This window comes from Pseudophryne corroboree, chromosome 11, assembly GCF_028390025.1.
Source record: "Pseudophryne corroboree isolate aPseCor3 chromosome 11, aPseCor3.hap2, whole genome shotgun sequence".
NCBI lineage: Eukaryota > Metazoa > Chordata > Amphibia > Anura > Myobatrachidae > Pseudophryne > Pseudophryne corroboree.
In genome coordinates this window covers 32902810-32919971 of record NC_086454.1, presented here as the reverse complement: position 1 = coordinate 32919971, position 17162 = coordinate 32902810, and the positions used below count along the sequence as shown (strand labels likewise).

General features: G+C 47.2%; 1 protein-coding gene across 5 annotated transcripts in view; it reads right to left on the bottom strand.

Moving 5' to 3' along the window:
* SBF2 (SET binding factor 2) overlaps positions 1–17162 on the bottom strand; it is a 585530-nt gene that overhangs the window by 300423 nt on the left and 267945 nt on the right. For all 5 annotated transcript variants that reach the window (XM_063946447.1, XM_063946443.1, XM_063946444.1 and 2 more), the window contains exon 5: positions 11109–11219. In XM_063946447.1, the coding sequence (XP_063802517.1) occupies positions 11109–11219 (111 nt within the window). The remainder of the gene's footprint in view (positions 1–11108; positions 11220–17162) is intronic.

Genomic DNA, 17162 nt, shown 5'->3' with positions numbered 1-17162 from the left:
GGCTACATTGTATTCACCCTTCTGTCCAGTTCATCCCAAACCAGCTCGTTGGGGTTTAAGCCTTGAGACTGTGCCGGCCACTCCACTGCAAGTTTACCAATTAACCAAACTGCACCAACATACATCTTTTCACTCATCTCAAAATATCTCCCTACCCGACATCTCCGCTCTGCACAAGATCTACGTCTCTCATCCACACGCATTACTTGTTCCCACTCAAAATTACAGGACTTTATCCGGGCTTCACCCACTCTGTGGAATGCCCTCCCACGCACAATAAGACTCACCTCTAGTCTCCAAACCTTTAAACGTTCCCTGAAAACTCACCTCTTCAGACAAGCCTATCAAATTCCAGACCCACCCACATAACCTTCAGTGCTTCCCTATCTAATTACATCCTCTCTGTACAGTGGCCCTCATTCCGAGTTGATCGGTCGCAAGGCGAATTTAGCAGAGTTACACACGCTAAGCCGCCGCCTACTGGGAGTGAATCTTAGCTTCTTAAAATTGCGACCGATGTATTCGCAATATTGCGATTACTAACTACTTAGCAGTTTCAGAGTAGCTCCAGACTTACTCTGCCTGTGCGATCATTTCAGTGCTTGTCGTTCCTGGTTGACGTCACAAACACACCCAGCGTTCGCCCAGACACTCCCCCGTTTCCCCGGCCACTCCTGCGTTTTTTCCGGAAACTGTAGCGTTTTCAGCCACACGCCCCTGAAACGCCGTGTTTCCGCCCAGTAACACCCATTTCCTGTCAATCACATTACGATCGCCGGAGCGAAGAAAAAGCCGTGAGTAAAAATACTTTCTTCATAGTAAAGTTACTTGGCGCAGTCGCAGTGCGAACATTGCGCATGCGTACTAAGCGGATTTTCACTGCGATGCGATGAAAAATACCGAGCGAACAACTCGGAATGAGGGCCAGTATTCATAACATCACTTATCTTGCCTTTCTTTAGTCTCACACCCTCCTGACACTTGGCCAACTTTGCGGGGTATCATCATACAACCCATTAAGAACCTAGCCATCTGGTGGACCATTATGCAATAGATAGCATCTATCCTTGTGTATCAATGCCTATTTCCCTATAGATTGAAAGCTTGCGAGCAGGGCCTTCCTATATCTATGTCTGTCTGTTTTTACCCAGTTTTGTTCTATTACTGTTGTTCTAATTGTAAAGCGAAATGGAATATGCTGCGCTATATAAGAAACTGTTAATAAATAAATAAATTACCCTTGTACCAGGTCAGGTTATTCAATGGAACTGAATTGCATAAATTTCAATAAAAACTTATCTACAGTAAGTGCGTCTGTCACCCTGGAGAACTGCGGCACGCATGATAGGTACATGTGTATGAATGAGGACTGTTTATCACATTCATGCTAAATCCCCAGATTAGCCGTACTCTAGAATTCCTCCACAGACCGGGCCAAGGCCAAATTAAAGGATAGGAGGAAAAATAAATTACAGACAAAAACAAACATTAAAACCAAGAAGTGCAAGCAAGGAACAAAGGCTAACTCTTGAGAAAACAGATTTGACCGGTTGACTTAATATATGTTTTATGTAACTAGAGCAATGTATAATATAGTGAACTATGGAGGTCACCGTCTCAAAGATTAAACACTGTTGTTTTAGTAAGTACAGAAAGCCACTACCGACGATGAGTTTTCAGATCGCTCCTAAAGTGAATTACCTGCATCTTTGGAGAATCAGAAGTTAATCAGTGGAATTTGGGAAAACAGATGTTTTTCTGAGGCACGCAGAACACAAATGGTTGCACTTAATACAACATGCCATTTCAGCACAGCTTAAAGCGATACAACAGGATTTGTAAAGGTGCCCGGTACGTATCATTACTGTAAACACATTTGATATATTACTTCTACACACATATTTACAAGTATGTGCATTCTGTTCTAAAACACTGACACGTGAGACCGATACATTGCAAGGCATCCTATTAAACATGCATTACCTTATTTAATAGAGAATCGCTATCTAGATACGCCCCATGTATGACACACACCCTCACAGGTGCGGCACGTTCATTAGCCCAGTGAACTCTCTGTAACAAGGCAAGTATGCAGGGCAACTAAACACTTTACAACGTCTTTTCAAAGCACATCCATTACCTGAAGGTGTTGAAGTATATTCATATATTATGCTTTTTCTGTGTTGAGTCTCATTAACTAACAAAAGAGTGTCAGCGGGAGGCAGCCTGGACTGAGAGCAAAGGTAATCGCAGTGTATTTAATACCAGAGAGCCACATAATGAGGCATGTTGGCTAATTTCTCCATGCAAACCATATGCTAAAGAGGATGTCGTTTTCACTCTATGAACCAATCAGCTGCAAGTTCTGTGATGTGTACTCATGCAACACTAATCTGCGCACTTTGAGCCTAATTCAGATCTGTTCGCTCGCTAGCTATTTTTTGCGCCTATAGGGGAGTGTATTTTCGCTTTGCAAGTGTGCGAACGCATGTGCATCCGCCCTGTACAAAAACAGCTTGTGCAGTTTCTGAGTAGCTCTGACCTTACTCAGCCGCTGCGATCACTTCAGCCTGTTCGAGCCCGGAATTGACGTCACACATCCGCCCTGCAAACGCTTTGACACGCCTGCGTTTTTCCAATCACTCCCAGAAAATGGTCAGTTGCCACCCACAAACGCCCTCTTCCTGTCAATCTCCTTGCGAACGGCTGTGCGAATGGTTTCTTCGCTTGAATCAGTGACAACAATCCGCTTTGTAACCGAACGGCGCGCCTGCGCATTGCGGTGCATATGTATGCGCAGCAGTTACCTGATCGCTGCGCAGCGAAAAACGCTAGCGAGCGAACAGATCTGAATTAGACCCTTTGAGCGCTAACTCTAGTAATAATATCAAAACAATTTGCAGAATTTACAGACGTCAATTTAAGTCAATCTCATTATTCTGCAGCGAGATCTATAGTATGCAAAGCGTAAAACAGCGCCGGGGGGCCATACAGACAGCGCGGGGGGGGGGGGGGGGGGGGGGGAGGCATTAGGAGAGTATTGGAGGCAGCTGTGGACATAAGGACAGTGTGACAGCGCTTATCACTGAAGATGTCCTCATGGTATATATTAAACAACACCTGAAAGCACCTTACCTGACAGAAAGTTAGAGCTGCATCATGTTTTACAATGACCACCTGTGTAGCTAGATAAACAGCACAACACACGGACTTGTATTCCAACTTGAAAAAGAGGACCGCCTTATAACATTCTGTATGGCCCCTCCGGCCATCGTATGGACAGCATAACAGCCTGACCAACCAGCGTGTGCAGACTGCCCTAGCGCTGCAGCGGGGAGAAGAGGACCGGGACTTCCTTTCATACGTTATGTGCCCTGTGACTGCAATTATCCAGGAGGAGGACAAGCTGCCCATTAGAGGAGCTGATTTGTTTTATATTTCTACTGAATTTTATATTATATACTGTATATATATATATATATATATATATATATATATATATATATAGATCTCCTGATGAAGGGGTTAAATACCCCGAAACGTTTATCTGTTGCAGCAGTTTTTGCACTAAAGTCACTTTGCAGTTTAAGCCTCTGAGTGCCGCCTCATTCTTTGCCGTATATATATATATATATATATATATATACACATACATACATATATATATATGTAGAGGGGGGGATAAGGGTATCAGCGACCGACAGTGTCTGATAAAATATGTTATAAATATGAAGAGACTTGCTGGATACGTAAAAAATAACAATAAATTTCTTTATACAATCTAAAAAAATTACTATTAGGGTGGGCTAAAAGCCGGAGGATATATACTGTTAATAATACCAGGTAAAAGATAGCTAAAAAAAAAAACTAGGTAAATTACATATAATAAAAAGCAATAAATAATTAAATATCGGATAAGAGAGTGCTGCTTATCTTTAAAAATGGAGAGTCAATTGAGGTACACCCCCCCACGCGTTTCGTCCGTCAGACTTCATCAAGTCTGATGGACGAAACGCGTTGGAGGTACCTCAATTGACTCTCCATTTTAAAATAAATACATATACACACACACATACATACATACATACATACATACATATACACACACACACACAATACCCCTTCTCGCGTTAATTCAAAGATATTGTAATAGGCAGCCTGTTACCACTCTAATTCCCTGTTGGTGGGAATCACAAGACAAAATATAGATACAATAACGGTATGGCGCCCCTACCACTGTCACAATTATAGTAGCCCTCTTCTTGGTCCTTGTATGATAATAACGATACACAGTTAAAAGTCCAACATCATTTTAATAAATTTTCTTCTTAAAATATGGAAGGTACAATCATTGTTCTTCCCCTTTGGGGTCACCACAAACATCACAGACAGATACCCTGGGTATGTGTGTGTATAGATATAGATATATAGAGAGAGAGAGATTCTATATATATATATATATATATATATATATAGATAGATAGATAGATAGATAGAGAGAGAGAGAGAGAGAGAGAGAGAGAGAGAGATTTACCGGTAGGTAATTAAAATCCTATTTTCTCTTACGTCCAAGGGGGCGCTGGGGTCCATTTTAGTACCATGGGGATGTACCAAAGCTCCCAGAACGGGAGGGAGAGTACTAAGTTCCGCACTATCTCTATGGAAGATCAGGTAGGGACTTTTACAATACAAAGCCCCCAATTCCGACACACGTCAAGCAGAAGCCAAGGCCAACAAAGTGACCGCCTTCCACATGAGGAACTTGATGTCAGCCTCCTGTAGAGGCTCAAACCAAGCTGATTGTAGGAACTGCAACACAACATCAAGATCCCAGGGTGCTATCGGGGCCACAAAGGGAGGCTGAATGTGCAGAACCCCTTTCAAAAAGGTCTGCACCTAAGGGAGGACAGCCAACTGTTTCTGGAAGAAAATGGACAAAGCAGAGATCTGGACCTTGATGGAGCCCAATCTCAGTCCCATATCCACACCTGCTTGCAGGAAAAGGAGAAAACGCCCAAGTTGAATCTTCACCGCAGGAAATTTCTTGGATTCACTCCAAGAAACATATTTTTTCCAAATTCGTTGGTAATGTTTAGTCGTTACCCCCTTCCTAGCCTGTATTAGGGTAGGAATAACTTCACTCGGGATACCCTTCCGAGCTAAGATCTGGCGCTCAACCGCCATGCCGTCAAACGTAGCAGTGGTAAGTCTTGATAAGCGAACGGCCCCTGCAGCAGCAGATCCTCCCGAAGAGGTAAGAGCCGTGGATCTTCCAGCAGAAGATCCAGTAGATCCACGTACCAAGCCCTCCTTGGCCAGTCCGGAGCAATGAGGATTGCCAGAACCTTTGTTCTTATTACCAGTTGAAGAGCCCTTGGAATCAGAGGAAGTGGAGGGAGCACATACACTGACGTGAACACCCACGGTGTTACCAGTGCGTCCACCGCCACTGCCTGTGGGTCTCTCAACCTGGAACAGTACCTCCCCTGCTTCTTGTTGAGGTGGGAGGCCATCATGTCTATGTGAGGAAACCCCCACCAACCGATTACCTCCTCGAACACCTCCGGATGGAGGCCCCACTCTCCTGGATGGAGAATAAAGATTGCCGACATCGCCACCGCGTGTCTTTCTGCCCAGAGGAGGATTTTTGCTACCTCTGACATGGCAGCCCTGCTCTTCGTTCCGCCTTGTCGGTTTATGTAGGCCACTGTAGTCACGTTGTCCGGCTGCACCTGAACAGCTCGATCCTGTAGAAGGCGTGCTGCTTGCAGAAGACTGTTGTACACGGATCTTAGCGATGTTTATTGGGAGAAGGGATTCTTGATTCGACCACCTTCCTTGGAAGGTTTCCCCCTGAGTGACTGCTCCCCAACCTCTTAGACTTGCATCTGTGGTGAGAAGGATCCAGTCCTGAACTCCGAACCTTTTGCCTTCCAGAAGGTGTGGTAGTTGTATCCACCAGAGGAGCGAAATCCTGGCTTTCGGTGACAGACATATCCTCTGGTGCCTGTGTAGCTCAAGACATCTCGGACCATTATTTGAATCACCAATGCTTTCTCCACCGGTAGAAACACCCTCTGCACTTCCGTGTCCAGGAACATCCCCAGGAAAGACAGCCTCCTTCTCGGCTCCAGATGGGACTTTGGCAGGTTCAGGATCCAACCGTGCTCCTTGAGCAATTGTGTCGTGAGAGCAATTGATCTTAACAACTTCTCCCTGGACAACGCCTTGATTAGGAGGTCGTCCAGATACGGAATTATGTTCAACTCTTGCTTGCGGAGAACCATCATCTCTGCCATCACCTTGGTGAAGATCCTCGGTGCTGTGGAGAGGCCGAACGATAACGCCTGAAATCGATAGTGATCGTCAAACAGTGGAAACCTGAGACATGGGATGTGGCGACCAAATGGGAATATGGAGGTACGCATCCTTGATGTCCAGGGACACCAGGAACTCCCCCTCTGTCAGAGCTGAGATGACAGCTCTCAGAGACTCCATCCTGAATTTGAACTCCTTGAGATAAGGGTTCAAAGGCTTTAGGTTCAGGATTGGACGTACCGAATTGTCTGGCTTCGGTACCACGAAAAGGTTTGAATAGTAACCCTTGTTCCACTGATGGAGTGGAACTGGAACAATGACTTCGGACACCAGCAATTTTCGGATAGAAAAAAGAAAAGTGACTGATTGCGCTATTTCTCCAGGTGCGTATATGAATAAAAACACGTGTTTTTCACTTCTCTGGTGTTTATTTTAGTACAAACGTTATATCTCATACAACAATATAATAAAAAAATGTAAGTATGCATACTCATTAGGGGCACATTCTAAAATATTATTTTATAATAATAAAAATGATGATATTTCTCTGTTTTAGACATCCAGTGCTCAAATCTATCAGAGACAATTAATAGTTACACTCCTGGATTAAAATGCAACATAATTTATGTATCCACAACGTTTAAACGGTGATTTTCCAAGGTGAAAACTCAGTTCTCTGTTTAAAGACACAGTTTCCACAACATTGAATATTGCTTATCTTCGTTGTATTAGAACTCAGTCTTTAGCATAGGACCACAGTTTTCATTCATATAATTGCAGTCCATAGAACAATGACTTCGGACACCAGCAATTTTCGGATAGCCTCCAGAAGAATTGTTCTGTCTGCAAGCAGAGCTGGCAAGCCTGATTTGAAGAAACGGTGAGGTGGGAGAGTTTGAAACTACAGCCTGTACCCCCTGGACACAATGTCTTGTACCCAGGGGTCCAGGCCTGACGACATCCAGACGTGGCTGAAATGACGGAATCTTGACCCAACCTGACCTTCCTCCAGGCTGAGCTGTCCACCGTCATGCGGAGTACTTTGGGGTACCAGAAGCAGGCTTCCGGTCTTGGGAACCTGCGGGAGCAGGCTTCTTTCCATTAGCACGACCACCTCTGAAGAAGGTGTGAGACTGTTTGTTCTTTCTAGGCCTCGTGGGCCGAAAGGACTGTGACGTAGCAGGTGTAAAAGGCCTCTTCGTAGCCGGCGCAGCTGAGGGGTGAAAAGGAGACTAACCCGCGGTAGCCGTTTCAATCCACGCATCCAGCGCTTCCCCAAAGAGAGCCTGACCTATATATGGTAGGCCCTCCACACTTTTCCTGGATTCCACGTCCGCAGACCATTGGCGCAGCCAGAGACCCCTGTGAGCCGAGACGGACATGGAGGAGATCCCCGCAGCCATGGAACCCAGGTCCTTCATGGAATCTACCAGGAACCCTGCAGAATCCTGAATATTACGTAAAAATAAATCAACGTCACCTTTATCCATCGTAGTCAAATCCTCCTGCAGAGTGATTGACCACCTGGCAATAGCTTTAGAAATCCATGAGCAAGCAATAGCAGGCCGCAGTATAGCCCCTGAAGCCGTATAGATGGATTTTAGCATAGCATCCACCTTGCGATCTGCCGGGTCCTTCAACGCGGTAGATCCCGGGACTGGTAAAACTACCTGTTTTGATAGCCTGGAGACAGAGGCGTCAACTATCGTCGGAGACTCCCATCTCATTCTATCTTCCTCTGGGAAGGGAAAAGCAACCAAGACCCTCTTAGGGATCTGGAAATTTTTTTCTGGATTTTCCCAGGCTTTTTCAAAGATAGCATTTAATTCCTTAGATGCTGGGAAGGTGAGGGAGGGCCTTTTACTATCCATGAAAAAGGCCTCCTCAACCTGCTCAGTTGTGTCAGAAATGTGCAACACATCCCGTACGGCCTCAATCATCAACTGCACCCCCTTAGCAAGTGTTGCAGTCCCCTTCAACACATCCCCGTCACCGTCTGCACTGTCAGAATCGTGTCCATGTCATCCTGCATAATGTTAGCAAGTGCACGTTTGTGAGAACGTACCGCAGGAGACCCTGAGGGAGCAGGACCAGGCCATACAACCCTAGAGGATTGCAGTACCTGAGTGGCATGCTCAGTTCTAGCAACCCTTTCAGAAATCTGAGAAATAGTCCTCCTAAGAGAGGCTACCCATTCCGGCTCTCTAGCTGGGATCTGCGCTATAACAGTGCAATCCTGATTACATGGGATGGGATCTTCCTGAGAAGATAAGTCCTCTGCAGCATATGAGACAGAGTCTCTAGACATGTTTGCAAATACACACCAATCACCCCACATACACACAGGCAGACAGAGTTCCCCCCCCTCCCCCAAGAATGGCAGAGAGACACAGAGATTGGAGCCAACCCACACACAGCGCTATTCTAGGTATAGGGAGACCCTAAACCAGCGCTGACTGTGTCCCTTAATAGGTGAAACACAGCCTTAATACAGCCTCCCCTCCCTTCTATAACCCCCTGGTACAGTACAGATAGTTGGAGTTGCTCTGGAAGGACTGATCTTCCACTAGCATCCGACTGCAGGCAAGAAAATGGCGCTGAAACGCTGCTGGGTCCGCTCTAAGAAGAAGCTCCGCCCCCTTAATGGCGCTGTCTTCCTGCTCTTCTGAGATTATACTGGCCTGAGGATTTTGTGCTGGCTGAGATCCGCAGACCCCGACAGGCTTGATTTTGTCAGTGTAGGGTTAGTGTGCTGGCTCAGGGCGCCCCACACAGCGCCGCACCGCAGTACCGCTGAGCCGTCCGGGAGCGCAGTTAATACTGCGCTCCTACCCTGAAGCCGCCATCTTTACACCAACCCCCCGCTTGTTAGGGGGGACAGTGTCTCACTCGCCACACTTCAGTTCTGCAAGGGGGTGGCGGCCAGCTGCTGGGGAGAGCGTTCCCCTGTGGCGGAGCGCGATCTATCCCCTCTGGAGCTCAATGTCCAGTCAGTGGAGACAGTGGCTCAGACCCCGCAGGGCGGACACTGCTCCCCCCCTCAGTCCTTCATTGCAGGCAGGCTGTTGCCAGCTGCCTCCTGTAAAAAAATAAACTCAAGAATAAACTTTACCAGAAAAGCTCTGTAGAGCTCCCCTAGCTGTGACCGGCTCCTCCGGTTAGATTTTCTAAACTGATTCTGGTAGGAGGGGCATAGAGGGAGGAGCCAGCACACCTTATTAACTTCTTAAAGTGCCAATGGCTCCTGGTGGACCCGTCTATACCCCATGGAACTAATATGGACCCCAGCATCCTCTAGTACGTAAGAGAAATGTTATAATATATATTTATATATATATATATATATATATATATATATATATATATATATATAGATAGATATAGATATATATATATATATATATATACATACATATACACACACACACAGTGCACCTGGAAAGTATTCACAGCACTTCCCTTTTTCATATATATATATATATATATATATATATATCTATATCCAGGGTGTGCGGCACTCCAGGCGTCTAGCAATTCAGAAGTGGTACTGTATGCTGAGGACAACGTTTCAATGCCCTTTTATTTTGGTATTTCGTCAGGACCTGATTAAAAAACCAAAATAAAAGGGCATTGAAACGTTGTCCTCAACATACAGTACTGCTTCTGAATTACTAGAAGCCTGCAGTGCCGCACCCCCTGATTGGGTATGTGTCTTGTTTAGTGAAGGCACCCGGCGCAGCACTGTGACTTGAATTGGCATGGGCTTTCTTTGGGCTCAATCTTGTCATGACCCTTCCCCACTAGGCATGCGCCTTATGTCTCTTTTAGAATAAAATCGGGGAGGGGCACACCAATTCTCTCTATGGCACAGGAAACCAAAAAGTCTAGATACGTGCTTGGTCACTAGCAGGAGCCAGGCGGTGGTCTATACAATGACAGTTAACCATGATTCCACCTGTTTTTATATTTAATAGTTTTGCTTCCCAGTCATGACAGCTGCTCCATCAGTGCCTAGGCCCAACAGGTTAGGTTTTATACAACCCTGTATTTCTAAGTTTTTCCATAAGTTTGTTAAAAGGAGATTTATGGTAGACTTAACTTTGTTAAATCTCTTTCAGCGAGGTACACTGGTACAAACAAAAAGCTGCGAGTTTGACGTTACCGCAGGTGTGGCACATAGCCACACTTACTTTCGGAAAGAGCCCGCTTCGTGACTCAGTGAATTGCCATCATAGTCAAGTCAACTGCAAAGAGGCTTTTGTTGACACGGTGCCCACTATAATGTCCCACAATACACTGCAAGAGCTTAAACTACTTTGTATAAAGGCACACAACCTCACACAGCCACACAGGAGATCATAAAAAAAGGTTAGATAAGAGTGATGAGAAGCTTAAAAAAAACCACTGCTACAAAAACTAGAAAAACATATCTGCTTGTTATACATACTTGCCGACAGGGGGAGGGGGGGTTCAGGGATGCGGGCGTGTGGCGAAGGTCGGGAGACTTGCCCGCTCTTCCAGGAGGCCAAGGGAGCCTCACGGCCATTCCGGGAGGGTAGGCAAGTATGATGTACTAACTCTGGGGGTGAATTGCAATTTTCTTGTATACCGTAAGTAGACTGAAATGTGACAGCACCTCTAGTGGTAAATATGAGAAACACTACTTGCCCAGGACTATCAAACCTGACCTTTCAACTAAACTTCTCAAGGACAAAACTAGTACTAAATGGAACAAATACATTCACAAAAAAAAGTAAAATTCCTTTCAGCTGGCAGAGATTCCCACTTACCTGAGAGCCACCACCAGAGGGGATGATGCATGTTAGCAGGTTTGCAACCAGAGTCTCCAGTGACACATTCAGGCTGTCGACATAAACCGTGTAGATCATCCCAAGGCAAGCCTGGTAACAGGAAAGACAGTAGTGATGGGTAGCTTTAAAAGGGTAATCGGTATGGAACATAAGAAGGTTATTTAAATTTGCAGAACAGTGCGACACCTCCTAAATAATCAATAAGTGATCCCTGAAACATAATATAGATGCTGCTGCGAAGAGGGCCTACTTATGACGTCCAAATATTAGGTAGGTATTGAAGGAATTCCCCATTCTGACGATGCCTGGGTCGGGTACTCGTGGGTCATCGAGTTGGAAATTTTCAATTCAACGATTCAGATTAAAAAAAATAAGAATTTACTCACAGGTAATTCTATTTCTCGTAGTCCGTAGTGGATGCTGGGAACTCCGTAAGGACCATGGGGAATAGACGGGCTCCGCAGGAGACTGGGCACTCTAAAGAAAAGATTAGGTACTATCTGGTGTGCACTGGCTCCTCCCTCTATGCCCCTCCTCCAGACCTCAGTTAGGGAAACTGTGCCCGGAAGAGCTGACATTACAAGGAAAGGAAATTTTGAATCCCGGGTAAGACTCATACCAGCCACACCAATCACACCGTACAACTTGTGATAACCTTACCCAGTTAACAGTATGAACAACAACTGAGCCTCACTCAACGGATGGCTCATAACAATAATCCTTAGTTAAGCAATAACTATATACACTTATTGCAGAAAATCCGCACTTGGGACGGGCGCCCAGCATCCACTACAGACTACGAGAAATAGAATTACCGGTGAGTAAATTCTTATTTTCTCTGACGTCCTAGTGGATGCTGGGCACTCCGTAAGGACCATGGGGATTATACCAAAGCTCCCAAACGGGCGGGAGAGTACGGATGACTCTGCAGCACCGAATGAGCAAACACAAGATCCTCCTCAGCCAGGGTATCAAACTTGTAGAACTTTGCAAATGTGTTTGAACCCGACCAAGTAGCTGCTCGGCAAAGTTGTAAAGCCGAGACCCCTCGGGCAGCCGCCCAAGAAGAGCCCACCTTCCTTGTGGAATGGGCCTTCACCGATTTTGGATGCAGCAATCCAGCCGCAGAATGAGCCTGCTGAATCGTGCTACAGATCCAGCGAGCAATAGTTTGCTTTGAAGCAGGAGCACCCAGCTTGTTGGGTGCATGCAAGATAAACAGCGAGTCAGTCTTCCTGACTCCAGCCATTCTGGAAACATATATTTTCAAAGCCCTGACTACGTCCAGCAACTTGGAGTCCTCCAAGTCCCGAGTAGCCGCAGGCACCACAATAGGTTGGTTCAAATGAAACGATGACACCACCTTTGGGAGAAATTGGGGACGAGTCCTCAATTCTGCCCTGTCCATATGGAAGATCAGATATGGGCTTTTACATGACAAAGCCGCCAATTCCGACACACGCCTAGCCGATGCTAAGGCCAACAGCATGACCACTTTCCACGTGAGATACTTTAGTTCCACGGTCTTAAGTGGCTCAAACCAGTGGGATTTCAGGAAATCCAACACCACGTTAAGATCCCAGGGCGCCACTGGTGGCACAAAAGGGGGCTGAATATGCAGCACTCCCTTAACAAATGTTTGAACCTCAGGCAGTGAAGCCAGTTCTTTTTGAAAGAAAATGGATAGGGCCGAAATCTGGACCTTTATGGACCCCAATTTTAGGCCCATAGTCACCCCTGACTGTAGTAAGTGCAGGAAACGACCCAGTTGGAATTCCTCTGTAGGGGCCTTCCTGGCCTCACACCAAGCAACATACTTCCGCCATATACGGTGATAATGTTTTGCTGTCACGTCTTTCCTAGCCTTTATCAGAGTAGGAATAACTTCATCCGGAATGCCTTTTTCCGCTAGGATCCGGCGTTCAACCGCCATGCCGTCAAACGCAGCCGCGGTAAGTCTTGGAACAGACAGGGCCCTTGTTGCAGCAGGTCCTGTCTGAGAGGCAGAGGCCATGGGTCCTCTGTGCGCATTTCTTGTAGTTCCGGGTACCAAGTCCTTCTTGGCCAGTCCGGAACAATGAGTATTGTTCTTATTCCTCTCTTTCTTACTATTCTCAGTACTTTTGGTATGAGAGGAAGAGGAGGAAACACATATACCGACTGGTACACCCACGGTGTCACTAGGGCGTCCACAGCTACCGCCTGAGGGTCCCTTGACCTGGCGCAATATCTTTTTAGCTTTTTGTTGAGGCGGGACGCCATCATGTCCACCTGTGGCAGTTCCCATCGGTTTGCAATCAGTTGGAAGACTTCTTGATGAAGTCCCCACTCTCCCGGGTGGAGGTCGTGTCTGCTGAGGAAGTCTGCTTCCCAGTTGTCCACTCCCGGAATGAACACTGCTGACAGTGCTTGCACGTGATTCTCCACCCATCGAAGAATCTTTGTGGCTTCCGCCATTGCCATCCTGCTTCTTGTGCCGCCCTGGCGGTTTACATGGGCGACCGCCGTGATGTTGTCTGACTGAATCAGCACTGGTCGGTTTTGAAGCAGGGGCTCTGCTTGACTCAGGGCGTTGTAAATGGCCCTTAGTTCCAGTATATTTATGTGGAGAGAAGTCTCCAGACTTGACCACAGCCCTTGGAAGTTTCTTCCCTGAGTGACTGCCCCCCACCCTCGGAGGCTTGCATCCGTGGTCACCAGGACCCAGTCCTGTATGCCGAACCTGCGGCATTCGAGAAGGTGAGCACTCTGCAGCCACCACAGAAGAGACACCCTGGCCCTTGGGGACAGGGTGATCATCCGATGCATCTGAAGATGCGATCCGGACCACTTGTCCAACAGATCCCACTGAAAGATCCTCGCATGGAATCTGCCGAAGGGAATGGCTTCGTATGAAGCCACCATCTTTCCCAGGACTCGCGTGCAGTGATGCACCGATACCTGTTTTGGTTTCAGGAGGTCCCTGACCAGAGATGCTAATTCCTGGGCCTTCTCCACCGGGAGAAACACCTTCTTCTGTTCTGTGTCCAGAATCATACCCAGGAAAAGCAGACGTGTCGTAGGAATCAGCTGCGACTTTGGAACATTCAGAATCCAGCCGTGCTGTTGCAACACTTCCTGAGAGAGTGCTACGCTGATCAACAACTGCTCCCTGGACCTCGCCTTTATGAAGAGATCGTCCAAGTACGGGATAATTATAACCCCCTTCTGCCGAAGGAGTATCATCATTTCGGCCAGTACCTTGGTAAATATTCTCGGTGCCGTGGACAGGCCAAACGGCAACGTCTGGAATTGGTAATGACAGTCCTGTACCACAAATCTGAGGTACTCCTGGTGAGGTGGATAAATGGGGACATGCAAGTAAGCATCTTTGATGTCCAGCGACACCATAAAATCCCCCTCTTCCAGGCTTGCAATAACCGCTCTGAGCGATTCCATTTTGAACTTGAATTTCTTTATATTAGTGTTCAAGGATTTTAAATTCAGAATGGGTCTCACCGAACCGTCCGGTTTCGGTACCACAAACATTATGGAATAGTAACCCCTTCCCTGTTGAAGGAGCGGGACCCTGACAATCACTTGCTGGAGGTACAGCTTGTGAATTGCCGCCAGCACTACCTCCCTTTCCATGGGGGAAGCTGGCAAGGCTGATTTGAGGTAACGGCGGGGGGGGGGGGGGTCGCTTCGAATTCTAGCTTGTATCCCTGAGATACAATTTGTATAGCCCAGAGATCCACGTGTGAGCGAACCCACTGGCTGCTGAAGTTTCGGAGACGCGCCCCCACCGCACCTGGCTCCGCCTGTGGAGCCCCAATGTCATGCGGTGGACTTAGTGGAAGCAGGGGAGGACTTTTGTTCCTGGGAACTGGCTGCATGGTGCAGCTTCTTACCTCTACCCTTGCCTCTGGCAAGAAAGGATGCGCCCCTGACTCTCTTACCTTTCTGGGAACGAAAGGACTGCATTTGATAATACGGTGCTTTCTTAGACTGTGAGGAAACCTGAGGCAAGAAAGTCGACTTTCCAGCTGTCGCTGTAGACACGAGGTCCGACAGACCGTCCCCAAACAATTCCTCACCCTTATAAGGCAAAACCTCCATGTGTTTTTTAGAATCAGCGTCTCCTGTCCATTGCCGAGTCCATAAGACCATCCTGGCAGAAATGAACATAGCATTAATTCTAGAGCCCAGCAGGCAAATGTCCCTCTGAGCATCCCGCATATATAAGACGACGTCTTTGATATGGCCCAGGGTTAGCAAAACAGTATCTCTGTCGAGGGAATCTATGTCGTCTAACAGAGTATCTGTCCACGCTGCTACAGCACTACACATCCAGGCTGAAGCAATAGCAGGTCTCAGTAGAGTACCTATACACTGACTTCAGAATAGCTTCCTGCTTTCTATCCGCAGGCTCCTTTAGGGCGGCCGTATCCTGAGACGGCAGGGCCACCTTTTTAGATAAGCGTGTCAGTGCCTTGTCCACCCTAGGGGATGTTTCCCAACGTAACCTGTCCATTGGCGGGTAAGGGTACGCCATCAGTAACCTCTTAGAAATCACTAATTTCTTATCAGGGGAACTCCACGCTTCTTCACACAATTCATTTAATTCATCAGATGGGGGAAAAGTCACTGGCTGCTTTTTCTCCCCAAACATATAAACACTCTTGGTATTAACCGGGTTACTCTCAGAAATGTATAATACATCTTTCATTGCAATAATCATGTATCGGATGGCCTTGGTCATTTTAGACTGTAAATGTGCCTCATCATCGTCGACACTGGAGTCGGACTCAGTGTCGGCATCTGTGTCAACCATCTGAGATAGAGGGCGTTTATGAGCCCCTGACGGTTTCTGATTCGCCTGGGCAGGTGCGGGTTGAGACCCCGGCTGTCCCAAGGCTGCAGCGGCATCAAACCTTTTATGTAAGGAGTTTACATTGTCATTTAAGACCTTCCACATATCCATCCAATTAGGTGTCGGCCCCGACGGGGGCGATATCACACTTATCTGCCCTTGCTCCGCCTCCACATAACCTTCCTCATCAAACATGTCGACACAGCCGTACCGACACACCGCACACACACAGGGAATGCTCAGACTAAGGACTGGACCCCACAAAGTCCTTTGGGGAGACAGAGAGAGAGTATGCCAGCACACACCACAGCGCTATATAACACAGGGATTTTCACTGCTAATAAGTGATTTACCCAATAGCTGCTTTTTTTTTTTTTGTATTGTTTTGCGCCTAAATTTATGTGCCCCCCTCTCTTTTTAACCCGACTTGTACCTGGATACTGCAGGGGAGAGCCTGGGGAGCTGCTTCCAGCGGAGCTGTGAAGGGAAAATGGCGCTGGTGTGCTGAGGAAGAAGGCCCCGCCCCCTCAGTGGCGGGCTTCTGTCCCGCTTTCCATGTAAAAAAATGGCTGGGGTTTTTACATATATACAGTGCTAGACTGTATATATGTATGTTTTTATGCCAAAGGTACTTCAATTGCAGCCCCCCCCCCCCCCCCCCCCCCCAGCGCCCTGCACCCTATGGTAACCAGAGTGTGTAAGTGTGCTGGGAGCAATGGCGCACAGCTGCGGTGCTGTGCGCTACCTTAATGAAGACAGGAGTCTTCAGCCGCCGATTTCGTCGTCTTCAAGCTTCTGTTCTGCAAGGGGGACGGCGGCGCGGCTCCGGGAACGGACGATCGTGGACAGGTGCCTGTGTTCGAACCCTCTGGAGCTAATGGTGTCCAGTAGCCTAAGAAGCACAAACTAGCTGCAAGCAGGTAGGTTTGCTTCTCTCCCCTTAGTCCCACGTAGCAGTGAGTCTGTTGCCAGCAGAAGCTCACTGAAAATAAAAAACCTAATAAATACTTTCTTTACTAGTAAGCTCAGGAGAGCCCACTAGGAGCACCCAGCTCTGGCCGGGCACAGATTCTAACTGAGGTCTGGAGGAGGGGCATAGAGGGAGGAGCCAGTGCACACCAGAAGGTACCTAATCTTTTCTTTAGAGTGCCCAGTCTCCTGCGGAGCCCGTCTATTCCCCA